The 25,344-nt window shown below is 52.7% G+C and overlaps 11 protein-coding genes across 11 annotated transcripts; 7 read left to right on the forward strand and 4 right to left on the reverse strand.

The window, feature by feature from the left end:
- Positions 1–623: 623 nt before the first annotated feature.
- Positions 624–2,793, forward strand: VTN00DRAFT_2260 (uncharacterized protein; the record flags this gene model as incomplete). Its single annotated transcript, XM_069428459.1, has 3 exons — positions 624–1,269; positions 1,339–2,500; positions 2,559–2,793. The coding sequence occupies 3 exons, from the start codon at positions 624–626 to the stop codon at positions 2,791–2,793; spliced, it is 2,043 nt and encodes a 680-aa protein (XP_069292962.1).
- Positions 2,794–2,823: 30 nt separating this feature from the next.
- VTN00DRAFT_2261 (uncharacterized protein) lies at positions 2,824–3,162 on the forward strand (the record flags this gene model as incomplete). Its single annotated transcript, XM_069428460.1, has 1 exon — positions 2,824–3,162. The coding sequence occupies one exon, from the start codon at positions 2,824–2,826 to the stop codon at positions 3,160–3,162; it is 339 nt and encodes a 112-aa protein (XP_069292963.1).
- A 2,013-nt stretch (positions 3,163–5,175) lies between these two features.
- VTN00DRAFT_2262 (uncharacterized protein) lies at positions 5,176–6,607 on the forward strand (the record flags this gene model as incomplete). Its single annotated transcript, XM_069428461.1, has 5 exons — positions 5,176–5,271; positions 5,348–5,698; positions 5,755–6,085; positions 6,152–6,233; positions 6,292–6,607. 5 exons carry the CDS (start codon positions 5,176–5,178, stop codon positions 6,605–6,607), a joined length of 1,176 nt encoding a protein of 391 aa, XP_069292964.1.
- A 117-nt stretch (positions 6,608–6,724) lies between these two features.
- Positions 6,725–7,316, forward strand: VTN00DRAFT_2263 (uncharacterized protein; the record flags this gene model as incomplete). The annotated part of the gene is made up of 3 exons (XM_069428462.1): positions 6,725–6,772; positions 6,885–7,080; positions 7,159–7,316. 3 exons carry the CDS (start codon positions 6,725–6,727, stop codon positions 7,314–7,316), a joined length of 402 nt encoding a protein of 133 aa, XP_069292965.1.
- Positions 7,317–7,499: 183 nt separating this feature from the next.
- Positions 7,500–9,154, reverse strand: VTN00DRAFT_2264 (uncharacterized protein; the record flags this gene model as incomplete). The annotated part of the gene is made up of 2 exons (XM_069428463.1): positions 7,500–8,552; positions 8,684–9,154. 2 exons carry the CDS (start codon positions 9,152–9,154, stop codon positions 7,500–7,502), a joined length of 1,524 nt encoding a protein of 507 aa, XP_069292966.1.
- Positions 9,155–10,400: 1,246 nt separating this feature from the next.
- VTN00DRAFT_2265 (uncharacterized protein) lies at positions 10,401–12,536 on the reverse strand (the record flags this gene model as incomplete). Its single annotated transcript, XM_069428464.1, has 1 exon — positions 10,401–12,536. The coding sequence occupies one exon, from the start codon at positions 12,534–12,536 to the stop codon at positions 10,401–10,403; it is 2,136 nt and encodes a 711-aa protein (XP_069292967.1).
- Positions 12,537–15,039: 2,503 nt separating this feature from the next.
- On the forward strand, positions 15,040–17,038 carry VTN00DRAFT_2266 (uncharacterized protein; the record flags this gene model as incomplete). Its single annotated transcript, XM_069428465.1, has 2 exons — positions 15,040–15,496; positions 15,636–17,038. The coding sequence occupies 2 exons, from the start codon at positions 15,040–15,042 to the stop codon at positions 17,036–17,038; spliced, it is 1,860 nt and encodes a 619-aa protein (XP_069292968.1).
- A 147-nt stretch (positions 17,039–17,185) lies between these two features.
- VTN00DRAFT_2267 (uncharacterized protein) lies at positions 17,186–17,628 on the reverse strand (the record flags this gene model as incomplete). The annotated part of the gene is made up of 2 exons (XM_069428466.1): positions 17,186–17,231; positions 17,420–17,628. 2 exons carry the CDS (start codon positions 17,626–17,628, stop codon positions 17,186–17,188), a joined length of 255 nt encoding a protein of 84 aa, XP_069292969.1.
- Positions 17,629–17,851: 223 nt separating this feature from the next.
- On the forward strand, positions 17,852–21,065 carry VTN00DRAFT_2268 (uncharacterized protein; the record flags this gene model as incomplete). Its single annotated transcript, XM_069428467.1, has 4 exons — positions 17,852–18,770; positions 18,827–18,924; positions 18,981–20,540; positions 20,631–21,065. 4 exons carry the CDS (start codon positions 17,852–17,854, stop codon positions 21,063–21,065), a joined length of 3,012 nt encoding a protein of 1,003 aa, XP_069292970.1.
- Positions 21,066–21,534: 469 nt separating this feature from the next.
- VTN00DRAFT_2269 (uncharacterized protein) lies at positions 21,535–22,278 on the forward strand (the record flags this gene model as incomplete). The annotated part of the gene is made up of 3 exons (XM_069428468.1): positions 21,535–21,565; positions 21,658–21,754; positions 21,903–22,278. The coding sequence occupies 3 exons, from the start codon at positions 21,535–21,537 to the stop codon at positions 22,276–22,278; spliced, it is 504 nt and encodes a 167-aa protein (XP_069292971.1).
- Positions 22,279–24,210: 1,932 nt separating this feature from the next.
- On the reverse strand, positions 24,211–25,141 carry VTN00DRAFT_2270 (uncharacterized protein; the record flags this gene model as incomplete). Its single annotated transcript, XM_069428470.1, has 3 exons — positions 24,211–24,430; positions 24,524–24,869; positions 24,919–25,141. 3 exons carry the CDS (start codon positions 25,139–25,141, stop codon positions 24,211–24,213), a joined length of 789 nt encoding a protein of 262 aa, XP_069292972.1.
- Between the last annotated feature and the right edge of the window lie 203 nt (positions 25,142–25,344).

Consider the following 25,344-nt stretch of genomic DNA (forward strand, 5'->3'; position numbering starts at 1 on the left):
AAAAAAAAACCAAGAGAAAAAAGAACGCGCCCCTCAGGCGCGTAAGTCAGCCGTGTCTCCACCAGTCATTGGACCATCTTTTTGATGCTTCCCAGGTGTAGGGAGTCGCGCTAGAGGAGGTAGTGGGCTGTGTATAGACATCTGAAGGAGGCTGGGAGGCTGGAGAGCCAGTCGTGCGCGGAGGATGTTCGCACCCTGCCTCTTTTTTTCCCACCGCCGCGGCAGAGATGTGATCACCGTGATGCGATTAGAATCGATGTGATTCCACCAGGAAAACAGGCAGCACGCTAACACACAGGCCAACATATGATCATTACCAGAAGCTGCCGGACCCTCAGGGTTCGGCTGTTGCTCACTAAAGGACGCCAGGCGCGCTCCGGGAAGAGTCTTGAGTCTCCCCAAGCCATCTCTCCCTCTGCCGTTGCTGATCCACCACCACAGAAACACGACGTTTTCATCTCTGCCATGGCCGTGCACCTGTCCTGCTGAAAAAGAGCGTTCAGATCCGTCCAGTGCGTGGTATCTGTGTTGTCGTTGTCGCCGCCTTTACGCCCGCTGGCTCTTGCTGCCAGCCAGAGCTTCTACCGCTTTCGTCGTAGTTCGATCCCGCACCCGCAGGCCTGATGGTTCTCAGTCACATCTTTTCCAAATCCCCCGACAAGAACAAGGACAAGGACAAGCACAAGGACAGGGTCAAGGACGACAAGGAGCGCCGAGGGAGCTCTGAACGTCCACCTCTTCGCAGCATCTCTGTTCGCGACGTTCCTGATCCACGTTCGCCGCCCAACGGTTCGCCCAAAAACCCATCCACGTCCACCGCGCCGCCGCGCAAATCACCCACCAAATCCCATCGCACCCGCCGCGACCTCGAGCAGCAGCCCAGCCGTTCTCACACCACCACCGCCAGACACCACCACCGTTTCTCCAGCTCCTCTCGCTACTCCCACGACCCCGATTCACATCCCCTGAATCTTCCTCCGGACGAGCTGCGTCGTCGCCTCACCGTCATGGCCGCCGCCCGAGATAGCTCCATGGACATCGACCAGGAGTCCCCGTCCTCGCCTCACGTGCCTGTGCCTCCTGCCTCGCAGCAGCAGAAGCCGGTGCCCACGCATAATGGTGCCAGTCATGGAAACAGTGAGAGGAGCCCGACTCCTCCTCCCCACCGGTCGAGCCCGTCGGTGACAGACGGCGAGTCGTTCAAGTTGGCGGGGAACAAATTCTTCAAGGCGGGTGATTACAACCGGGCCATCCAGGAATACAACAAAGGTTTGTTCAGCTGCTTTCTTTTCGGGAAACGATGACGATGAGATGTTAACTCTGCTCCGTTCTGCGCAGCTCTCGAGATCAACCCCAACTCGTCTGCATACCTCTCCAACCGCGCTGCCGCTTATCTCTCCGCACACCGGTACCTGGAAGCTCTGGAAGATGCCCAGCGTGCGCACGAGCTCGACCCAGCGAACCCCAAGATCATGCACCGAATGGCCCGGATATTGACGAACTTGGGACGGCCGTCTGAGGCCCTGGAAGTGCTCTCGAGAGTTCAGCCTCCGGCGTCGGCGACGGACAGAGCCCCTGCTGAGAAGATGCTGCGCTTCATCAAACAGGCTGAAGAGATCCTGAATGAAGATAAGGGTGGATCTATGGCACTATACTGCCTGGATCAGGCTCGACAGATGCTGGGAGCTGGCGTGAAGCAGCCGCGGAAATGGACCCTGTTGACCGGTGAGGCGCACCTGAAAATGGGCAACGACAACGCCTTCGGGAAGGTACAGGACATTGCCATATCGCTGCTGCGAGAGAACAGCCAGGATCCCGATGCTCTCCTGCTCAGAGCGAAGGCGTTCTACGGCCAGGGTGACAATGACCAGGCAATGAAGCACCTGAGGATGTGTCTCAACTGTGACCCAGATTCGAGTCAGGCCATCAAGCTTCTACGCATGATGCAGAAGCTCACCCGCGCCAAGGACGAAGGAAATGCCGCCTTCAAGGCAAAGGACTACCACAAAGCCATCGAGCTGTACACCAAGGGTCTGGAGATCGATCCGAACAACAAAGATACGAACTCCAAGATCCTGCAGAACCGCGCGCAGGCCCATCTCAACCTGAAAGATTACGATGCAGCTATCAACGACTGCACGGAGGCACTGCGACTCGACCCGTCATACGTGAAGGCACAGAAGATCCGTGCCAAGGCTTATGGTGCTGCAGGCAACTGGGAGGAGGCTCTACGGGACTACAAGGCCGTTGCTGAGAGCAACCCCGGCGAGAAGGGTATCCAGGATGACATCCGTAACGCCGAGTTTGAGCTCAAGAAGAGCAAGCGGAAAGACTACTATAAGATTCTTGGGGTGTCGAAGGACGCGTCGGAGCAGGAGATCAAGAAGGCTTACCGCCGACTGGCCATCCAGTACCACCCGGACAAGAACCGCGACGGCGAAGCCGGCGACGAAAAGTTCAAGGAGATTGGAGAGGCCTACGAGACCTTGATCGACCCTCAGTATGTTTTCCCCGCTGCATTGTCTACGGGATATGATTGCTTACGCAGTTTCACACAGGAAACGCGCGTCTTACGACAACGGCGACGACCTTATCGACCCCGCAGATATGTTTGGCCGTGGTGGACCGACCTTCACGACCAACATGGGCGGTATGGGTGGAATGGGCGGTGTCAACATCGACCCCAACATCCTCTTCAACATGATGAATGGCGGTGGCGGCTTCGCGCACGCTGGCGGAAACCCGTTCGCAGGCGCCAGAGGCGGCGGCTTTAGCGGCGGATTCCCGTTCTAAACAAAGAGATGAGTGCCTTAATACTAAAAAATGAGGATTTGCAGAGACTTTGGAGGACTCCAAAGACTTTTCTTGAGGGTAAAAAAAGTAACTTTGGTTGAAGAGACGTCAAATAATGGTGATGATGACGATGATGATGGGATTGAGGCTGGCGATCTTCCATTCCTACCATGTCTTTTTGTGCACCTTCTCTTCCCTTTTTCCCGCCGTCAAGAGGACATATTCTTCCTTCTACTCCCGTTCCTTTCCCTCTTCGTCATCGTCATCGTTTCAGATTTGTCCTTGGATCTCCCCCGATCTTCATTACTCTTTGGTCTCTGTGTGTTCCATGGGTGCATTTCTCTCTTGCTTTGCCAAACTGACCGATAGATTTTCACTATATTGCCTATATTTCCGTCGTGGCTGATAGAGACGGGATATGTGTTTCATTAAGGTTGTGCATCATGAGCATGCTTCTTTGGGGAGTATATACCTATATATATATATGAGCGGTGATGGGAATGAAGGGAAATGAAGGAAAGAAAGAAGCAAGGCGAGATGAGCCGATGGGAGATACCCGTCTTCAGGTCCAAATTTTCTGTCTTTTTCAGTGGAGAATCATCATGCGGCGTACATACCTTTTTGCATTGCTTTTGTTACAGTTCGTTACTTCTCCTTTTTCTTGGGGAAGGGAACACAGGCTCTTTGCTCTCGTGGATCACATCTGGATTGTAGTGGGAGTTAGTCGTGAAATTTGACAATATGTTAACATGGTCTTGCCATTTAACTCGTACTGTATCGGACAGACACTGTAGATCGGCTGGCCATATGAGGACCTTGCATACAAAAGTAAGAAAGTACCTGTGTTCCAGAGCCAATTCCTGGTATACAGTAGGTAGCCAAAACTTGCGGAACCCGAGATCCTCCGTCTAGCAGCTTTGGCACGTTAGGTTGTTTTGAAGTTATTCTAGACATTAGAATAGGGAATAGACCTTAAATGAAGTCAGTCCGGATCACAATAAAAGCAAAGGCAGCGAGGGAGCGGCTTGGACAGGAAATCCTGGCTAATCAAAGTCCCGGCAAACTACTGTATTGTATGTAGCATGGTCCTCTGCCAGGCAGTAGTTCTGGCATATGACAAGCTTCTGTAGGATGACTAGCGTGTGTCTGCGAGAGCTGGAGCGGCTCGTCTAGTTTCCAGTTTATTCCTTTCTCTGCCTGCGAGAATAATTGCTTGGGTTCAGCAGCAGATTGGAATGGAGATCCCCTGCTCATAGAAGGCCTCGGAAGTTGGGCACCATTCAGGTCTCCACTTCCCGGCCGCGGCTGGGTCTCCCCCGCAAAAAGGACCAGCTCTCTCTCCACATCATGCCTGAAGCTGCATCTTCTCCATGGCTCCGCTCGGCGGGGCAGTTGGTCTCCTCAGCATGGAGACACGTTGCATGGGGATATCCACAATCGTTTGGCTTTGTTATCTTATCATTTCTCGAGACCTACGGGTGAACCTCGCTTGGCAAGTCAAGTCTACATACGTCTTACTGTCCTGGTGCAGCTGTCCCTTTTTGAAGGACACGAGCAACAACCTATGGACAGGCTAGACATCGCTCGAATCGCTTTTGGAAAAGCTTGAGAGGGGCCTCTTGCTGCAGCTAGCTATTCCTTCTCCGAGGATGAATTGGCCGCTGGACCTCTCCTCTTTGGCTGGACCCCGGGAGGTTAATTCCCCCTGCTCATAAGCCCTTACGGTATGTACAGTATGTACCTTTTGCCCGAGCTACCTGGGGCTGGGAACTGTTGAAACCAATGATTAACCCGGCTCTTCTACGTCAGTAGCCAACAGTCTCGGCGATCTTCCGACTTCTGGTTACACACCCCCCCCTCCCGATCGTTAAATGAGGGATAGATGCTCGGCTATTGACCCATCAAAAAAGCACAATATGGAGATCTGGCTTACTTCTTTCATGATGTGTCTCTCGGAGCTCCCACTCGGGAAGTTACTCGGTGCATGCTTATCCGAGCTTTATAGCTCAGAACGCACGGTGGGATGACCGGCGACGCTTCCCGCGAGGCCCTCCATTACGTGGTCTTCCTGTCCTGTCCCTTCCTTTTTCCCAAGACCAAGCCCACCGAGTATCCAATTCTACTGGAAGAGCCCCGTCCGGGGTATGAGCTTATGAAGCAAAGGGATCTGGGGAACGCGGGGCGCTTTGTTCGGGTTCGGGGTAGCACCGTACTCATGTATAAAGTGTACCCCGGCTGGCTGCTTTTCTGTACTTTTTTTCCTCTGGGATTTCCCGATTTTTGTCTCGCTCATTATTTTTTGCTGATCTGTTGAAATTTCTTTGCTGTCGTGACGTCCAATTGTGCAATTTTCTTGATCACCCGCTCCTCGACTATCCCGACATGGGTAGGAAATTCTTGGGCGGCAGCGGTGAAGCGCTCACCGTGTGGATTTCGGTGGCTGCATCTACAGTTCTGATTTTTTACGGCTACGATCAGGTCCGCTCATATAGCACTATGTAATTGATGTAGTGTGCTTGACCCGGCCCCATTCAACTGACTTGGATCGTCTCAGGGCGTTTTCGGAAATGTCATTATCGGAGACGACTTTCTTCGGACGATGAATCACCCGAGTACGAACATGCAGGGGACAATGACATCGGTCTATAACTTGGGTTGTTTTGTCGGGGCGATGTCCACCATCTGGACCGGTGACATCTTCGGGCGTCCCCGTCAGATCCTCTTTGGAAGCACGATCATCGCCATTGGGGCAGTCATCCAAGCGGCTTCCTATGGTGTGCCACAGATGATGGTCGGACGAGTCGTCGCTGGTCTTGGGACGGGGATGAATACTGCGACAGCTGGCGTGTGGCAGGCTGAGACGAGCAAGATGAGAAGTCGGGGAAAGCTGGTGATCATTCAGATGGTAGGTTACGCGCCATGAAACAAAGTAGCTTTTCTCTGCCCTAATATATCGGATAGGCGAATTGTATTACCGGATTTTCCATCTCTAACTGGCTGACTCTGGGTTTCTCCTTTGCCCCAGGCAGCGTGGCCTGGCGTTTCCCTTTAGCCTTCCAGATATTTTTCACTCTTCTTCTCTATTTTCTCTGCCCCTTCCTTCCCGACTCGCCTCGTCTACTGATCCGAAAGGGAAAATATGGCGAAGCGCGTGAGGTCATCGCAGCGTTGGAGGGAAACGGCGCAACTGCAAGCTCTCCCTCGGTCAAGGCTCAGTTCAATATCATCAAGGATATCCTGGATCGCGAGCACGTGACTACTTATACATGGTGGCAGCTGTTAATGGGAAGAGGTGAACAACCACGGAATCTGCTGCACTAGGGAAGATGATGAATCTCTCAATCTAACATTTTCCTAGGTCCGGCGGGCGTTCTCAGAAGAATGGTACTCGGTGCTTGGATGCAAGCGATGAACCAGATCTCGGGAATTAATATCACTTCGTACGTTCATAACATCCTTGTCAGCCAAAAATAAGTTGACTAAACCGAATGTTCCAAGTTACTACATGTCCTACGTCTTCATCAACGCTCTGAACTTCAACGAGCTCCTCTCGCGCATCCTCGCGGCGGCCGGAAGCGTCGACTACCTGCTCTTCTCCTGCCTGGCATACTTCGTCATCGAACGCTACGGACGACGCAAGATCATGATGTCCTCCGCGGCGGCCTGCTGCACCTGCTGGATCGTGATCGCCATCGCCCTCTCTATCTCAGATACTGGGAGAGGAGATCCGTATAAACTCGCTATCGTGGCGGTCTCGTTTTTCTTCGTGTTCTTTGCCAGTTTTGGGATGGGAGTGTTGGGTGTCCCTTGGTAAGCTTCCTACCTACCTATGCAAATACACTACCATACATAGAGTAGAATGTGGTTCAATTAATGAGAGGCCTGCTAACATCCCCATGGGCTCTACCCAACGGAAATCAACGCCCTAGAAATGCGCACAAAAGGCGCCTCTCTCGCCATGGCGACGAACTGGATAATGGTACGTAGCACCACCCTCCATCATATCTCCCACCCCCATGGGACAAGACACCCGATATGTGATAATGTACTGTACGGTACATAGGCAAGCTAAAAAGTCTAACCATTGACAGAACTACATGGTCGTGCAAGTCACCCCTCCCGGAATCGCCAACCTCGGCTGGCGCTTCTGGATCATCTGGGCCTGCATCTGCTTCAGCTTCATCCCCATCACGTACCTGTTCTACCCGGAGACAGCGAACCGCACGCTCGAGGATATCGACCGCTTCTTCGAGTCGCGGCCGGGGGTTATTGTTGCGTGGAATACAAGTAGGTTTTTTTTCCTCTCTCCTCTCTTTCTCCTTTGCGGTGAAATCCGTCCGTGCTGATGATGGTGATAATGTGTAGCTGCTATCCAACTGCACAGACCGGAGGAGTATATCCGCATGGACGAAGTCATAGGTCGCGGCGGTGGTCACGGTTCAGAGGACGGCTTCCAGAACGGGAGTCTGGACGGTGAGAAGGACCCGGAGAAGGCGACTGCTCATGTCCAGGAGAGCGGATAAAGTAGATTAGACTATATAGAAAGGATATTAATATTATTAAAGGACGATCAGAGAAAAACTGACTGACTGCCTACTAGTTCTTCTTCCTACTCGTGTAGTTCCTTTGGTACACGGCACTATTCCTACACATTCAGAAAGACTTCTAGTCTTTCCTACCTTTCAAAAGTCCATTATTTTGTTTATTCATTGGACGAAGAAATCAATCGACCCCGACCCCTCAGCCACCAAAGAAACATTCATATCACCCCGACTACCCCACCACATATCAGCAAACGAGATCCCATCACGAGCATAACCAGGCTCCTTGAACCCAACCGCAGACCCGCCGCTCTCTTCCTCACGAACCTGCAGCCCCTTCCCACCGAGACGGATCTGTCCACCGTGCGCCGCGGCATGGACCTCACCGGCCCAGACGCGCGGGTACGCGATCCGCATGCTCCCGGAACCGGAGCTGACGTGGGAAGATCGAGCGGTGTATTCGGGGCTGTGTCCCTTCTTCTGTCCTCCAGAAGGAGGAGAAGCGGGAACTTCAAACGGCTCCGTCAACCGCACGTACTGACTCCCCGTGCTTGTGCGCGTCGTGAGCGTGACATTCGATGATGATGATGATGATGATGATGATGGATAAAACACCGGGATCAACAGCGCGCTGATCGAGCCCGTTCTGGACTCGAGGCTCGCGTACGTCGAGAACAGGAAGCGGCCGGAGATGCTGCCGGATTCGGTGTGGATTTCGATCTCGTAGGGGCGTGGTGGTGGGAAGGGGGATGATGATGATGATGATCCGGAGGCGTAGGTGCGCTTGTTTTTGGGCTTGTTTTTGCATATGTGTTGCTTGGTTTTGTGTTTGCGCTTCTTCTCTTTGCTTTTGTTAACACCCTGGTCCTGATCTCCAGACACAGTAGCAAGTTCAGCCAGATCCATCTTCATCTCGTTTTCCGGGATGGACGCCGCATACGGGGAGGAGAACGAGACCGCGATGCTGCCAGACGTGGTCTTGAGGACCAATCGCGCCGGTTTGTCTGGATCATCGGGGTCCGCGGGCTGCGGGTCGATGGTCACGGCGATGCTGCCAGAGGTGGTGGTCAGGGAGAGGGTGTCGTACAGGGGCCACCGGCCCCAGATGGAGTCGGAGCCTCTGTCGAGGACTATGTCTCGTTTAGGAGGCGGGGAGGAAGGGTCGTACTCATATTCGTACTCGTATTCGGTCGTGCAGGTGTAGTGTTTGGCGCGCCACTGTGGTTGGAATGGACGTTAGTCAGTTTGGACACATGGAGACCATAATATGCAATCAGATCATAATCATAATGGTATATAACTTGCTTGATCTTTGGCAATTTGAACGATGAAGCAGGGAATCAACTCACTCCATGAACCGCAGCAGACAGACACAACGCCGCACCAACAAGCAGCACAATCTTCAGCAGAACAAGCAGACATATCTTCCTGAACCTCTTTCTTCCCCTCCTACAACATTTGCCTTTCCTGCAGTTCCCAGGAGCCCCCGGGTCGGCAACTTCCAGCGGAGCAACATCACCTGCTTTGGTGGAACCACCTCCACCGTCGTGCTTCAAGGCATCTTCGTACTGGGGCGGAGGGTCCGACAGAAGAGGCGCCCTCTCATATTCTGTCTCTGCTGCGAGCGAATCATCATCCCCCTCATCCGCAGGACTGCCCTTGCCGGCGGCACTCTTATCATTGGAGGAGGAGGAAGTAGGTGTATAGGTCTGGTGGGGAGGTAATTGAGACCCGGAGTCTGTTTCGGAGACAGAATCACTGTGTCCACCATCTCTAGTCCTTGGGTCGCGAGGCTCGTCAAAATTCTCCTTTGGCGACATTCTTTTTTGCTAATCAGTTAGAGAGAGAGATTGTCAATTCAGAAGTGATAAACTTGGAGTTTGTTTATTGTTTTCGCAGCGTATCTGTTGATGAGTGATCTGCAGATAGGTAGCCCTAACACAGATAAGTACCTACTACCTGGGACACGATCTCTAACTTCTCAAGGCATGGGGAAGAGAACAACTCTTTAAGATCGACAGGATGTCAGGTAATACGAGAGGAAATGACAATCCAGGCAACAAAATTCTGCTGACGAAACAACCAAATGTAGAAGAAGTCGGAGTAGAACTGCCTTAGCTACAGGTAAGATGTAATATGCTTTCGGCTGTGGCAACGTGCAACCCCATGCTCCCTTGAAACTTTGAGGGGGTGGGGTCCTCCGTTCCCGTTATGAGCCCGCGCACAGGAAACTAAGGACCATCTGAAGCTGGGGCAAAAGGGAAAAAAGCAAAGGGAAACCCAACTTATCCTGTGATAGATGCAGACGGAGGAAGTGTCTACCAGAGAGGTTTGAGGTTGAAGGGGTACGAAGGCATAGACGTCATCGTTAGCGGCAGGTCGGCGCTGCGGTCAGACCGCCTTCGATTCCGCCCGGACACGAACTATCAGTCTCCTGAGAAGCATCAGGCAACACAATTCAAGACAAGTTTCTTGCACTTACATCTTACTAGTGGAATAACTCCCTGGATTTGCGACATGCTGAGAACTATGTACACATACGACTCCCCAAGGTGGGTCACAATACAGTCGTGGGGAGCAGAGCGGGGGTGGTTCAAGATACAACAAGCAGACGATTAAGGAGATAGGTAGGTTATCAGAACTCGTAATATCGACAACTCAAAAGCCAAGGGGGAAATTCATTAGATCAATTCAAAAGGGATCCTCGCATGGGTCAGGGTATGGGTATGATAACAATCGTGCAAGGGGTGATTCAAAAAAAAAAAAAAAAGAAAGAAAAGAGGAATAGTGCCCATCGGACTGCATGTACAACCGAACTCCATCGCTAATGATTGATGCGAGAGTACCTGAAGACATGAGACAGCGAAGTAAAGAGGGCGTAAAAACAAGCGATAGAAAATTCTGCAATCAAGTAACTAAGCAGATTCAATGACAAAACATGCCCCTTAAATGCTAGGGCTCACTAGATGTTCTGTGCGGGTCCATCATGAGCTCGCTTTTGTAAGGTTGCTGCTTTGTTACCATGTTCGTCCAGTCATCAGATCACATCACGTTCCTTGTCTGACATCAGATGTACTCGAGATTTTCAAGTAGTGCTTTTCTTTCGATCGGATTCATTCCTGTAACACCCAAAGCTCTGATTTGGGTTCCTCCTCTGAGACGTTGTAGCCCGACGGCGACTTTCCATCCCTCGGTTTCTTCCAGAACGAAAACATATTTTTTTCCTTCCTGATCCCGCATGCTAGCGCGAAGGATATGAAGGCTCTGCACCTCAGCGTTTTCGTTTTCATCGTTTTGACCGACTTTACTGTCGTTCCGATCGAAGCAAGTAGATCCAGTAGCCAGGCGGCACGTGTTCTTGCAGACCTTAAGCAGGTTCACAAGAAGCGCATCCGATTCCTCACTTGTAGGAACGGTATGCGTCGCGCTTCGACGGAAAAGATTTGTTTTCGAAGGGCTCTCGTGGAGTGGAGCCGCTCCAAACTTGGGGCACCATACTTCGACCAGTTTCATCGTCCACGCCTTCACGTCCCATTCCCGTTGGGCAACTCCCCTGACATCATCGTCTATGAACAATCCCTCGGTCGTTATGCGCAGGACCAAGCCATCGGTGACGGATCCCTCCCCGGACACCAGCTGCGCTATCGGAGTTTTCATGAAGGCATTATTGAAGGCATACACCCCCTTGATTACGATCTTGTCAGGATCCTTCGTGGAATATCCTCCTCGAGTGGATGGAGGAGGAGTTGTCCGAGCAGTGGACTGAGAAGGCGAATATGAAGACTCTGAGAGTATCGAAGAAGAAGAGGTGCCAGCGTATGGCCGCCGCGTCCGTTCAAACGGGAGAAAGGAATACGCCTCATATTCCGTCGCCGTAGCTGAAGGCGCAGGCTTCTTTGGAGAAGGCGACCGCCGCGCTTCAGAACCAGTTGGAGTCTTGGGGGCTGCCTTTGCAGCGGCCTCTCTAGCGGCAGCTTCTTTGGCGGCTTGTAGTTTGGCGAGGGCCTCCCTGGCAGCCTTTTCCCTGGCTTCGGCTTCTCTGGCAGCAGCTTGTTTGGCGGCGGCTTCTTTCTCAGCGGCTTCCTTCGCGGCGGCTTCTTTGGCAGCAGCCTCCGCTTTGGCAGCTTCTCGGGCAGCGAACTTCCTCAGAGCCTCCTCTCTCGCAGAAGCGAATTTCGCCTCCATCTCCTTCTTCCTAGCTTCCACCATTGCGGCTTCTCTCTCTGCAGCCTCCTTCTCGGCCTTGGCCTTTGCCTCTGCAATTTCCCTTTCAACCTTCTCCCTTGCCGCTCTTTCTGCGGCCTCTTTGGCAGCGGCTGCTTCTTTCTCAAGCTGCTCTTTGCGCTCTCTTAGTTCTTTCTCCATCGCTTCCTTCTCGCGTTGCCTTTCTTTTTCCCTCGCTTCCGCTTCTCGCTTCTTCTTGAACTCTTCCAGCTTTCGCCGGACTTCCTCCTTTCGTCTTGCCTCTTCACGTTCTTGCTCTTCCCGCCGTCTTGCTTCTTCTCGCTCCCTCTCTTCTCTCTCCCTTGCTTCTTTCTTTCTTGCCTCTTCCTGTTCTTTTTCCTCCTGTTGTCTTCGTTCCTGCTCTTCCCTCCGTCTGGCCTCCTCACTAGCATTTGGCGGCGGGCCACCAGCACTAGATTGACCTCCGTAATGCTGTGAGCCGGGAGCTGATCCACCACCTGGGAACTGACCACCGGAGTTCCGTCCAGTGTGCTGGGCACCCGGATCGGATCCAGTCGAGGGATATTCGCCAGTACCTGTGGATTGGTCATTCCCACTAGAGCCTTCAGCAGCTCCTCCTCCAGTCCCAAAGCCACCAGGTCCCCAACCTCGTGGGCTACCTGGTATAGCACCTCCTTGTTGTAACAGAGCCCATGCCCATCCAGAGATAGCTATGCAAACCGCAAGAACGATGAGGCCCGTTCCAGCACTGGCCGGTGCAGTTGTAAACACAGGTAGGATCGTCAACCAGACCATGACCACCACGAGCGTGCTTAATGAGCCGGCAATGAAACTGTTCCGGTGACATTGTAGTGATGGCAAGTAGATAAAACCGGATCCAGACGAGTGTGGAGGAATGATAAAGATATCATAGTTTCCTGGTGGGAGGCCTGACGCTTTTCGATAGTACTCTCCACCGGTTGTTTTTGGATTGGCGCCATGGGGCGGGGGTGGGGGAGGAGGGCTGTCCGAGTCCATTGATGTCGATGTCTCAGATGTGTAGTCAGAGGTGATGGCTAGAAGATGAAGTTGCGAAGGTGGGCAGACTGTCGTCCTTTGCGCTTTCTGAAGCCAGACAGTGTTCCTGCAGCCTCGGCCGTCCCTGTGATTATCTCTTCCCTTCCGGATCTTCTATAGATACTGTCGCTTTCTTGGAATCTAGAGTCTGGAAGGAAATGGTAGCAAGTTCATGTTCACAGCAGCATAAGACTGGCACTGAGGCCTTTGCCCTCAGTGCTCCGACTATACCGCTGACAAATTAGGATAGAATGATAAGATTGCCGCAGTTGATAACAATCTGTTGGGCTGCACGGGTCCGCGGGGTAGTGAGGAATGTGATGATGTCGTTGATGATGTCGTCAGTAGGAGGATGGGGTCGTCGAGCGCGTGAGCCACAGGCAGCAGCGATCTGCGCTGTGAGGAATTGATAGAAAGAGTCTATGGACAAAGGATGCTATCAATTACGACAACACCTGTCTTTCTTGCTTGCAAAGGAGGCTTCTTGGAAGGATTGAAGTCCAACTGTTTGATGGTTTGTTTAGGTTGGAGGACGGAAGATTGGGTTGTGTTGACACCTCTCCAGGGCTGGGCTCACTCTGCAGCTACCTGTTCTCCTCCCACTCTAAAATTTTGGCGCCCACCATGCCCGTCACAATCACAGAAACCAACATCGCCCAATCCTACAACATCCCTTGTTCCACAGGCAGTTTGTACTTAGTCACAGCCCCAGAGCTGCTGGAAGTTCATCCCCCACAAGTGATCTGATAGGGGCCTGCTATACGGTAAGAGATTAGGCGATATCCTCCTTGCTTCGTCTTTTACTACTCTGCGCCGCCCAGCGTTTCAGAGAGGAGAGTCAGGAGGAGATCTGAAGCAAAAGTTCTATCTTTCTGCTTAATAAATTACTTCCCAGGACAGCATTATTCTATCAGCGTTATGCTGCTGCTGCTCATTATCATCCATATGGTTGCAATTTCTGCTCTCTTCTTCTGGCTTTTGTTTGTTTTGATTTTCCTGTTTGTGACTGCTTATCAAACGCTAAGCCGCAGGCTGTCGTCGGCTCCATCTCCAGAAGTGGGCCCTGATAGGCTAGAAGAGCGAGGAAAAGCGGCTCCAGGCTGAACGCACGCGCCACCCTGCGGTGTTCGTAACTGAGTTGCTTAAGCCTTGCTTTTCCCCACTGTATCTAATGCGTGTGCTGCACTGGATCTTTTTTGCAAGAGCCAAGAGAGCTCACGGTTCCGCATTGGCGGCATGGGCTGTATCATATATGGGCGATGCGCGACAGCCCCCAGCAAATCATGGATGTGATGAGACTAACGGTGTCGCCGAGCAACACACTACGTGGCAGCAAAGGATGCATTTCCCAGCCACTTGAAATGGACCAATGAAGCTCTGAAGCTGGAGGATTGGGGGAAAATAAACAATTTCCCTTTGTCATCCTGGCGGTATATATCTCTGTAGACGAATGAGAGGACATATCTACAATCCCGTGACTTTATGATGCTGCAAACGCCTCGTGGAAGAGTCGCAGTCGGTGGCTGGGAAACCTGGAACAGGATCGAATTCGAATTTGAACCAGAACGCCGAGTCTTTAAGGCTTGAGGCTTGAGCTTATGCTTCCCCGTTCCTCGGGCTTTTTACGGTCGGCGTTCTGCGGAACCGAATTTCGATTCCTGGAGGGGAAGCATCCCGTGTTCATGCTCCGTTGTTTACTCGAACTACTCTCTACGGAGTATTCGAACCTTTCGCATCTTAGCAACCATCATCAATTGCTCTCCAGGGCTGCTTTGCCACGTATCTTGTCCCCTTAATTAGCTGTTTACCAAGTGTAACAGGATAGCCACTCCGTAATAGTGTGCCACCGCCAAGATGCGCATCTCCATGGCAATCATGACTCCGCTCCCCGAGGTTTATCAGGGACATCTGGGTAGAGTTGCCAGTCCGCAACCCGTTCCTTCGTTCCCGCGGTCCCCGCATGACACACGACTAGTTCGCGAGGCGGCTGGGAATCCAGAGATTTGGAAGAGACGTTGTGACACGCTATGCAGTAGTCAATGTTTATTTTCTGCCAGAAGTGTATATACTTACTACTAGGTACCAAGTACCTAAGGTAGCTTCGTAGTAGCATGTCCGGTCACATCACAGGAAACAAACACACCTTAGTGTCGACTAGACCATCGCAGATTGAACCCGTTTAAGCGGAGATGCTAGCCACGAAACTGTTGGCATCTCGTTTCTTGACGCCGTCAACTGCCCAGCCAGCTGGAGGTCTGAATAGACGGCGGCAAGACCGTTATTGGCAACCGCAGATCCATCGGTTCTGCCAGGTGGGCTGGCTGACCGCCTTTCCCGCTGACCTGGTCTCTGGGGGACCTACGAACAATACCTCGGGAACCATAAGCTGGCCAATTTAAACCTACCACTTCAAGCTTTCGTTCGCTCTAACCCGCGGCAGAGAAAGAAGATTCTCGGTGGTGATATGTCTGGACGGACATCCGAGAGTTCCCGGATGGCGATCGTCGACAATCATGACATTGTTGACAACCACGATGACCATGCGGAACGGATGATCTCCACGTACCGAAGAAATCTTGAGCGGCGCCTCGTGCGTAAGCTCGACTATATCCTCCTTCCGTTCCTTTCTCTCCTCTTCCTGCTCAACAGCCTTGACCGCTCCAACATCGGAAATGCTGAGACCGCCCATTTCACCCGTGACGCCGGCCTCGAGCCCGGGGACTTCAACGTCGCGGTAGCTTGCTTCTTTGCCTTCTTCGTGGCTCTGCAGCCCGTCGGGGCGGCCGCCGGGCGGAAGTTTGGTATGGGGAGATGGGTGCCGTCCGTGATGGCTCTGTGGGGCCTTGGGACGGTTTTGCATGCGTGGATCACGCAGAAGTGGCAGTTGATAACCCTCAGGATCTTGATCGGTATTCTTGAAGGTTGGTAATTGGCTCCATAAAATAAACTGTTGAAGAAATATTTTTGCTGTACTGTAGCAAGGAGCTTGTCTTTTCGGCATACCCTTTCTCGCTGTGTGTCCGTCTATCTGTTGAGGCAAGAATGCTAATTTGTGGTTAGCTGGATTCTATCCCACAACGGTGTCCTATCTGTCTTTGTTTTATACCCGCTATGAATTTGCACGCCGGCTTGCTCTGTTCTATGGTCAATATGCAATGGCTGGGGCCATTGGGGGAGTGCTGGCATTTATTGTGTTCTCTAGTTTGCCCTCGAGTAACGATGCTGACATCCCAAACAGACTGTCAGGGGCTTGGAGACCGTGGCAGATCTTGTTCCTTTTCGAAGGAGTCCTGACGATTATTGTGGCAGTCACTGGATTTTTCTGGCTACCCAGAAACGCTGGGACTGCCTGGTTTCTCAACAGAAAGGAGCGTGAATGGGCTGAGAACCGCATTCGCCTTGATCGGGCAGGTCCTGACCATGATGGCCTGGAGGAGACATTTGATTCCAGGCCCACAACTGCGAATGGCACGGCGCCGGAAGCTGTCTCCTCGTTTTCGGAGGACGACGAGCAGAAACGTCGCCTTCTCTCGAGAAGAGATTCGATAAATGAAGAACAGCTGGGGTCCGAGAATAACCTGACTTCCGATTCCGGGCTGTCAAAGCCTGATGTTCTATCCGCAGTCCTCTTTCTCCCATTAGCAATCCCTATCCTGCTTCTGAATATAGCCTCCGCCATCCCAAGCACGGCGTTCTCCATTTTCCTTCCCCTCGTCCTGGAATCTATGAACCTCTCGTCCCCGCTATACAGTAATCTTCTTACTGCGCCTCCGTTCATTATCGCCGCAGTAACCCTTTACGCCTTCACTTATTGGAGCGACAGGTCACAGAAACGTATCATCCCCATTCTGGCTGGCCTTGGTCTTATTGCCATTGGGCTGATCCTAACACTTGCTCTGCCTTATTCCTCATCGTCATCCCCTCGCATGGCTATTGCTCAGTATGTCTCCCTCTGCATTCTGCTGAGCGGGAGCTTTGTCCCCAGTCCCCTCACCGTCGCTTGGCTCTCCGGGAACATTCCCCAGCCAGGCAAACGGGCGATCGTCCTGGGGATAAACGGTTGGGGAAATCTGGCCGGTGTTCTGGCGGCAGTGATTTTTGCGCCACGCTGGCGTGGGAACGGCTACCGTGTCCCGCTTGCTATCACTCTGGGTTTTGTTGTGATCAGCTTCTTGGGGTTCGCCATATTGAGGACCGCGATTATTTGGCTCAATGCCGCGCGATCCAGGGCCTTGGTCCGATGGTCCGAAACGGAGATCGAGAGGGAGCCAGGTGATAACCTGGACAGGAACAGACAGCAGGAATGCCTGATGGAAGACGTCCCAGCCTTTGCAGTTGTTGGGGGCAAATGGTGGAACGAGAAGGTGAGATACTGGGTAGGACAGAGGCTGTTGGGTATGGGTAGGGAATCCTCCTTGCTGAAGAGGGGTGACGAGCAGCTCACGTTCAAGTACGGGTTATGATTTCTGCTATTTTCTCATACTCATTGTACCGGCTATCGTGTGTAGATTTAGTACTAAATCGTAGATCGAGTTCTATGTGAATGGGTCACTCCTGATTTGCTAGGGCTACATCGTGCAACTGCTGAATCCATAGACTTTTCCAACAAATCAACTACCGAAGTAGAGCAGAGCAACGGGAGTGCCCCGTATGATTCTGTGTCCCTGATATCAGACATCTGTAGAGATCAGCTTGAAACACCGGGACGCTCAACATAATTAAAGCGGGGATGATCCACGCCAAGGCCACCGTCTCAGGGCTTTGTAGGTCTGTCAGTTGGATGAAGAGCGACCACCACGTCAGCACGATCGCGTGGGAGGAGCCAGCGATTGCAGACATCTTACCTGGCGAGCGATCGTGAAGCTCGACGTAGAGGAGTAGGGACGAAGAGACGCTGGCGTACTGTCAAGGCCTCCAGGGGCGACAGCTGTCGGCTTGACGGGCCCGCAGCCGCAGCCGCGCCGGCCACGGTGATTGGGCGGTGAGGAGCGACCCGGGGAGAGGCCAGACTGGAGCAGCAACGTCGAGCTGCGGTATCACGAACCCCGATCATTTGAGATCCCAAATCACGAGCGGATGTCCCCTGCGGCCGCCTCTCTGGTTTTCTTCCCCCTTTGCTGCCTCGTATCTCGATACCTCTGAGTAGCTCGTTCGTCTTTCTTTCGTCCCTGCGTCCTCATCTCTCTAGCCTAATCCTCCGACTCCTGCTCCATCTATGCAGTCACGATAACCTCCGCTACCGCCAGTCTACGGGCCCCTCGAGGGCTCTCTGCAGCATGTCTTCCTATAACCCCCAAGCTCACCCCAACCACCCTCACGCCGCTCTCCCTCATCGTCATGCTCCTCCGTACAATCCGGCGGCTGCGTTGCAGCCCTCCGGCGCGCCAGCTGGCACCTTTTTGCCGGGCACGAAGGTCCAGGTAGGCAACCACCGTGTCGTCGTCGAGAAGTACCTCTCCGAAGGTGGCTTCGCCCACGTCTACGTCGTCCGACTCCCGCACCCTGTTGACGGATCGGAGACGGCGGTGCTGAAGCGGGTGGCCGTCCCGGACAAGGCTGCGCTCGCGAACATGCGGACGGAGGTGGAGACCATGAAGAAGTTGAAGGGACACCGGCACATCGTCAAGTACATCGACTCGCACGCGTCTCAGCTCAAAGGCGGCGGATATGAAGTATTCTTGCTGATGGAGTTCTGCTCGGGTGGTGGTCTGATCGACTTCATGAATACACGGTTGCAGAACCGGTTGACGGAACCGGAGATCTTGAAGATCTTCACCGACGTCGCGGAGGGCGTAGCATGTATGCACTACCTCAAGCCACCGTTGCTACACAGGGATCTGAAGGTTGAGAACGTCTTAATATCGCTGTCTGGGAACTCCGTGAGCTACAAGCTGTGCGACTTTGGGTCCGCCGCTCCTCCACGGCCTCCGGCGCAATCTGCCGCAGAAGGCAGGTTGATCGAGGATGATGTCCAGCGGCATACGACATTGCAATATAGAAGTCCAGAGATGATCGATGTGTATCGGAAACAACCGATCGACGAAAAGAGCGACATCTGGGCCCTGGGTGTCTTGCTATACAAGCTGTGCTACTATACGACACCCTTTGAGGAAGTTGGACAGATGGCGATCCTCAACGCGAGTTTCAAATATCCAGCTTACCCGCCATTCTCTGATCGATTGAAGTTGCTTATAGGTAGGGACAGAGATGCCTCGACTCTTGTTCTGTCTGCTGCTGACCATTACTACTAGGTGCGATGTTGAGAGAGAATCCGGAGAAGCGCCCTAATATCTATGAGGTTCTGCGTGAGGCCTGTCATATGCGAGGAAAAGAGTGTCCCATTCGAGATGTGAGTAACCCTGACCATGTTACTCTGCAGACCAGAAGGCTAATAATACGTCTTAGATTTATGCCGGTCGCTCTGTGTCTGAAGCTCGTCGTTACCAGGAACTTCCTCCGTCTCCAACGGAGCCCCCGAAAGTGGGAGCGGTTTTTTCGCCCCCAATTCAAGAAACTCAAATTATTCCAGAAATCGCTCCAATGCGACGAGGACGCCCGTCGAAGCCTGTTTCCCAGCCCAACTCGGCAAAGCCAAGCCCTTCACCCTTTCGTGGTGTCTCTAATGATCCATTCGCAGCCCTTGATGGAAGTAAAGCGAATGTCGAATCAGATGAGCTCTCTTCACGGTTTCCAACGCTTGATCAATTCTCAATTCTTCATGAAAAAGGGGGCAAATTTGACTTCGAGCCAACGGTTGTGGAGACGAAGCCTGACGCCGATGATCTTTCGCAGAGGATCACCAATGCTCTTGCAGATGAGGCCTTTGCGAAACGCGCATCTCCAAGCGCGGCACTCAAGGAACCAGCAGGGAACAGACAGCCGGATGATTCACCGGAGAGGAAACAGAAAGAGACACAGGCACCGGGCCTGCATGAAGAACCTGTTCGACAGCAACAACCCCCGCTCTACCAGCCTGTTCCCCAGAAGCCTACTATGGTGTCCACTGGCACTATGACCTCGCCATCTCCTCCACCTGCATCGTCGGAAACAAAGTCCTCTTCGAGCCGTCCGATCTATAGGTTCCCACCTTCGGGACATGAACACCGGCCGTCCAGTCAGCCGTGGGCCACGGAGAGCGAGAGGATACCGACTGGCCAAGGTAGCATCCCTTCGCAGACAACGCCAATATTCAAGCATGAACCGAGGCCGAAACCATCATCCGAGAAGATCGCGCATTTGCCAGTCTCTTCAAGACCATCACTGGAAGCTTCGCGGCCGTCGAATCTGGATCTCGACGATCCTGTTGCACGGTCTAAATCTGCCAATTCCAAGGCTCGTCCTGCATCCGTCTTTGTGACATCGAAAGTTGACCACGTTCGAGACCCAGGAAGCACGCGCTCGTCGTTTGAATCGTCTAGGGTTCAATACGAAGACGGGGCACCATTGCAACATTCTCGTACTGACACGGATCGCGACTATGATCGGGCCAATATCGCGTCAGATATTGATTATCTGCGCGCGAAGGAGGAAGAAACGAACAAAAAACGAGAAAAGCGCATGAGCGGTGGCCCCAAACATACCAAACGTTCCAGCCTTTCCTCGCTGTCCTTATCGGGAACCAAAACCCTATTGGCCGGCAGATTTGGGGACGCATTTCGACGTTTTGAACACAATACCCATCATGAGAATAAGTCTAGTCGCTCTCCGTCCCCCGATGATGCCCATAAACGCCTGACGCCTATCACCGGATCGGAGGTGACTGATCTGAGCGATGACGGCCGCGGTGGCAATGATAATGAGGATGATATTTCACCGGAGATGCGTCGCGAGCTTGAGCGAAGGCGATTGTCACAGGAGGAGAAGCGGGTAGCGAATGCTGCGGCAGAGTATCGCCGGCGTCTAGCAGAGAGAGGAGAGGGCAATCGAGGCCCCGAAATCCCGAAAGCGCCAGCAATTCAAAACAAGGTCCAGTCTCTCCTTCAAGAAAACAACAAGCCTCCTCCAAAGACGGCTACGGGCTATGGCCGGTTCACTGACTCGAATGTTGCTTTGCAGGCAAAGCAGTTTGAGTCGCGATCGGAGCAGCAGTACACTGCCTCCGTGGTTTCGCGCGATACTGGTCCGGGATATGGCGAGGAAGATCGACCGAAGTTACCGCCAAGGAATAATAATAATAAGGAGCTACCGGGAGCCCCTGGAGGCCTCCTCAAGCAGCAAACGGCGTCTGGCACATTGCCTCCTGCTGTGCAGCGCACCGGTCAGCAACGCCCAACGGCTCCACCGAAGCCTTCTAACCTAAGGACTGGCGGGCAGTCTGAGACCTCAGCTATGTCTGGCCATGGCCACTCACTTCCAGGCACGCCTACCAGCCCGAGCGAGGACTGGGAGGCCAGTTTCAGCAGGCGTTATCCGAGTCTTTCCGGCCTCGAGCTGGTGGAGACTGAGATCGAGATACCGAGGATTTCTAGTATCAGGACGAAGGAGGTGTAGTTTAGCAAATTTTGATGTAGCAGCGCTGGTGTTATTGTTTTTCTTGAGGGCTATTCGTTGCGAGTATTGTTCGCAGTAAGGTACATACATTTAACCGTGCACACTGGTTGCCATAGACATATACAGCTACCATGATTCTTCCATAAATATAATATGAATTACTATTGATCGCTTTCCTGTAATGATCCTAAAGAATGTTGGAGAAAACTTGCAGAGTACTGCATCGAGTCGTTGGCGGAGTTTCGTGACCGCCTGAGGTGATTACCTAAAGGCGGAAATATTCCGAAGATCGGGCCATGGCGGAGACGCTGACCGCCCGGCCGCGACCTTGCCCCATTCAAGCTTCGCTGCGAGCTCCCGCCCGCGCGAATACTCCGCATACTAAGCTTCAGAATCAACTCCTCCAGTAACTCCAACCAAACCGGTCGACGGACGAGGAGTTGGAAATAAATATTATCTCCCAGCGCAAATGGCGCCGATAACGCTGAGCACGGTTGATAGTGAGTCCCTTCGTTCCCATACTACTAGTATGCAGTTTGGAGCGTGTGGAATGAAGACTGACTGAAGGCGACATTGTTCGCGGCGGCGGTAGACGACCTGAAGGACGTGATCCAGCACCTGTTTGAGATCCAGTCCGCGGTCCATGGGTACCTGGGACCGGAGACGCAGCATGAGTTGGTGCGGAAGATGTACGTCGTTCTTTTGTTTCTGTTTCCCCGGCCGCAGCTTGCTCCAGGATCCATAACATATATCTGGACCCTACAACAACTTCCCATACTTCCCCATCATATCCCTCTATTTACATACCAAACTAACAGGAATTTAAAATAAATATAGAAAATCCCTAACCCTCGCCCTCTCCTCCCTCTCCTCCCACACCCGTCTCGACCCATCCCATCCCCCTCACCCTCCAACAACAACAGACCCCTCCGACCCCCCCGTCTCCACGATCCAACTGCCCCCCGAGATCATCGACTACGTCGACGCCGCGCGCAATCCGGACATCTACACGCGCGAGTTCGTCGAGCTGGTGCAGCGCGGCAACCAGGACCTGAAGGGGAAGGCGGAGGCGTTTGCGAGTTTTAGAGATGTGTTAGCGCGGGAGATGAGGAGCGCCATGCCGGAGTGTCGGAGGGAGGTGGATCGGGCGGTTCTGGCGACGGGGGGTGTGGTTGGGGATGTGAAGGAGGAGAGGGAGAGCAGGAATGAGTAGGGGGTTGGTTGGTTGGGGCGTCGTCATGATTGTATGGAGCGGTTGGGTGGGATTGCGTCGGAGAGTGTCTGTTTCATTTTATATTGATTGCGACGTTCCCCTCTTCTTTTTGAAGGCTTTTGGGTTTTGGGTCTTGGGTCAATTGGGGATTGGTGTTATGGTTATGGAAAGAATGTCATGTACACGCATGTGCTTTTTTAATCCATGTATGTCACAGCTGAGGGACTTCCATCTTACATGCAACGGAGATCTGATCTATCTAGTCGAGCCATCATTTGCATGTACGTAAAGACGCCTCTTTGATGATGATGATGGTGGTGGCTAACTGAGAAATCTTCTCCAGCTCTTGATTATATCCTTTGATGTCTGCAGATGAGAATGATTTATTTAGGTTTCACCGCCTCCTCGACCTGACAACGATAAAGAAGCATAAAGCATAAAGCATATAGCATGCATATGCTCCTTTATTTAAAGGATATATATATGTATATGCTCGACATCCCCGGATTCGGGGTATATGAACGAGAAACCCTGCAGCAGACCAGACCAGATCTATGCAGACAGAAGAAAGGAAGGGAACTGCAGGAGGGGTTCTTTGTATGTATATATGTGTGCGGTCTTCTGAACACGCCACCACACAGTTAATCTTAGATAGGTACTAGTGCAGTAGATGCAGTACCTATTTGAGGTAGCATGCCTAAACTGCCTACCGGGAACCCTACCTATCTTGACTGTTGGCGAGAAAAGTGGGAAGAGTATCATGAATTTGTGGACGGTCATGGTGGTCTCGCTGGATTTAGCCTCTCTTTCAGAGGGAAGGAAGTTAGGCAGGTAGTATTACCCTGTTTCTTAAGAGAAGTTCCAAGGTCTTCCTTCAAAGGTTTACTTTATTGCTAGTTATGTTGTGTTTCTTCTGGGCTGCACTACATACCTACCGTGTGTATCTAATCTATATCCACTTCCGCGCGCCTTGTCCAGAGGACCAGAAAAAGAAAAGTCAGATTAGAGGTCGATATGTTACAGCCAAGAAGCTTACTCTTTATTCTGTGCTCCGTGCAGGTCATGGATGTAGTAGATGATGTTGCCGTGCCAAGGAGCATGAAGATTTCTTGGACAATATATCTGACAATGGACAAGCATAAGATAAGCTTTGAGGCAGCCAATCAGACCTGGATCCAGTTTGCTTTTCAATTTGTTATGAGCGATAGTTAAACTCGATGCCTGCCTGAGAGAAGGGGAAATATGGATCAATCAGTGCGCAGTTTCGAGACAAAGTCAGCAGTAGTAGGAAAACGACTTGGAAGATGATAAACTGAGGTTCGTTACACTGCTTTGAATTTTTCTTTAATGTTTATCTTTGTTCCTGTTCAGTCAATTGTTTCTCTCTTTATACTTCATTTTTTTTTAAATTGTGGCGCAGGGCGGGTTTCAGATGATCCCGATTGTATGGATAGGACTCCGCATCTGCAAATAGAGTCGACTGGCTTTGATCTCCGCCGCTGGAATCGATTTCCCAAGACAGGAACAAGATACAGATTGAGCAACCAAGGATATCTCAGGACTAGATGAGCATGTGGGTGGCCTGAAAGTTGCCATCCCAACCACTGGCCTTCACGTGCGGTACTGTACGAGGGGCCGGAAATGGTGTCAGTGTCACTGGGGAGCTTGACCCGGCGGGGTACGTACGGAACAGACGGGCGGTCTGTTCGAGATGTGACATGACCGCATTATGTTACGACGGTTGGTTATTCTTAGCACAAAGGAGATTTTTGTTTTGACTTTTTCGAAACGTGCCGTGGGGAAGATCATTGCCATCTCTATCTGAGGCGCCAAAGACAAATACTCCGTAACAATCAGGACGTCTCGTTGGATGTCCGCGGTGGAGACGCGATCAACGCCGTCGCGGCATTTTGCTCGCGTGGTACGGCGGTTCTAAGGGTCAGAGCCCTTTTTGGATACACTCGAGTCTGAAGAAGGACCTCCTGTCATGGACCGAGTCTGGTAGATTCCACGGCGCTGGAGAGATCGAAATGCGGCATGTCGCACAGGACGCAGGTGACGTCGCACCGAAGCCAACATCCAGATGGCATCATCATTGGCCTGGGGAACATGCGGTGACTTTGGGCGCAGCAGCCAGCTGAGGGCGGCAAGCCTGAAAGAGAGCCAAGGGGATCAGCGCGCTCGAGTTAGATAAGCGCTCAGCCGCTGCAGCATCCATGTCAGACTGCTTCCCGCTATGCCTCACAGCGGTAACTGCGAGCGACGGCCTCCCCGGCTTGCAACGCCTGATCGACCAGAGTATGGGGTGACCCCGGATTCGAACCCCGGAGTCAGCGCTTGGATATGGATGGATGATGGCTCCTGCTCCCGGCCAGGGCAGGGCTCAACCACGAGGCTGGCAGGGGATTTGCTTACATCCCCAAAGGTACGGTGACTGAATAGCCGTGACTTCACGCCTACGAACCCAGGTGTCGGGGTGACATCCTTGGTGGGGCTCTCGCGCGCATGGGCGATCGTGGAGAACACGTACAGACTCGACGGGATGGCACCGCCAACCCCAGCGACTGCTACGCCGTCATACCTGAGACTCTCTTGCCCAGGTGAGCTCGGGACGAGAGATGGAGAGAAGACGAGGCTAACCGGTTTCTTGTCGCAGCGTGGCGTCCGAGGAGACCTCGACTTCAGGACTGCCACATCCAGCGACATGGAGCGTTTGAAGAGCAGAGAACAGCAGACCGTGATCTTCACCGCCGTGTAGATGACAGCAGAGCCTCAGCGACACTGGGGCATCCTTAGGAAGGTGAGCGCAGGTCTTTGAGCCGGTGGTGCTGGCGTCCTCACCGCGACCCCTGCTCCCCCGCATGTCGGCCCAGCACGGAGCTCACCGTACGCTCACAACCCCTGCCATCTTGAACCTGTCACCCTTTAAAGCCCCGGCCAGCCTTATGCTGTCGCCGTAGCTACTAGCTTCCGGTCTTGCATGCTCGACCATCTCTGCTCTTCCACCTGCTGTCGAGACATGATGGACCTCTTCTGCCCTCGCTGGTAACTCGCGCTTCGTCTACC

Source organism: Thermoascus crustaceus (genome assembly GCF_041956765.1).
Source record: "Thermoascus crustaceus strain CBS 181.67 unplaced genomic scaffold VTN00scaffold_1, whole genome shotgun sequence".
Classification (NCBI taxonomy): domain Eukaryota; kingdom Fungi; phylum Ascomycota; class Eurotiomycetes; order Eurotiales; family Thermoascaceae; genus Thermoascus; species Thermoascus crustaceus.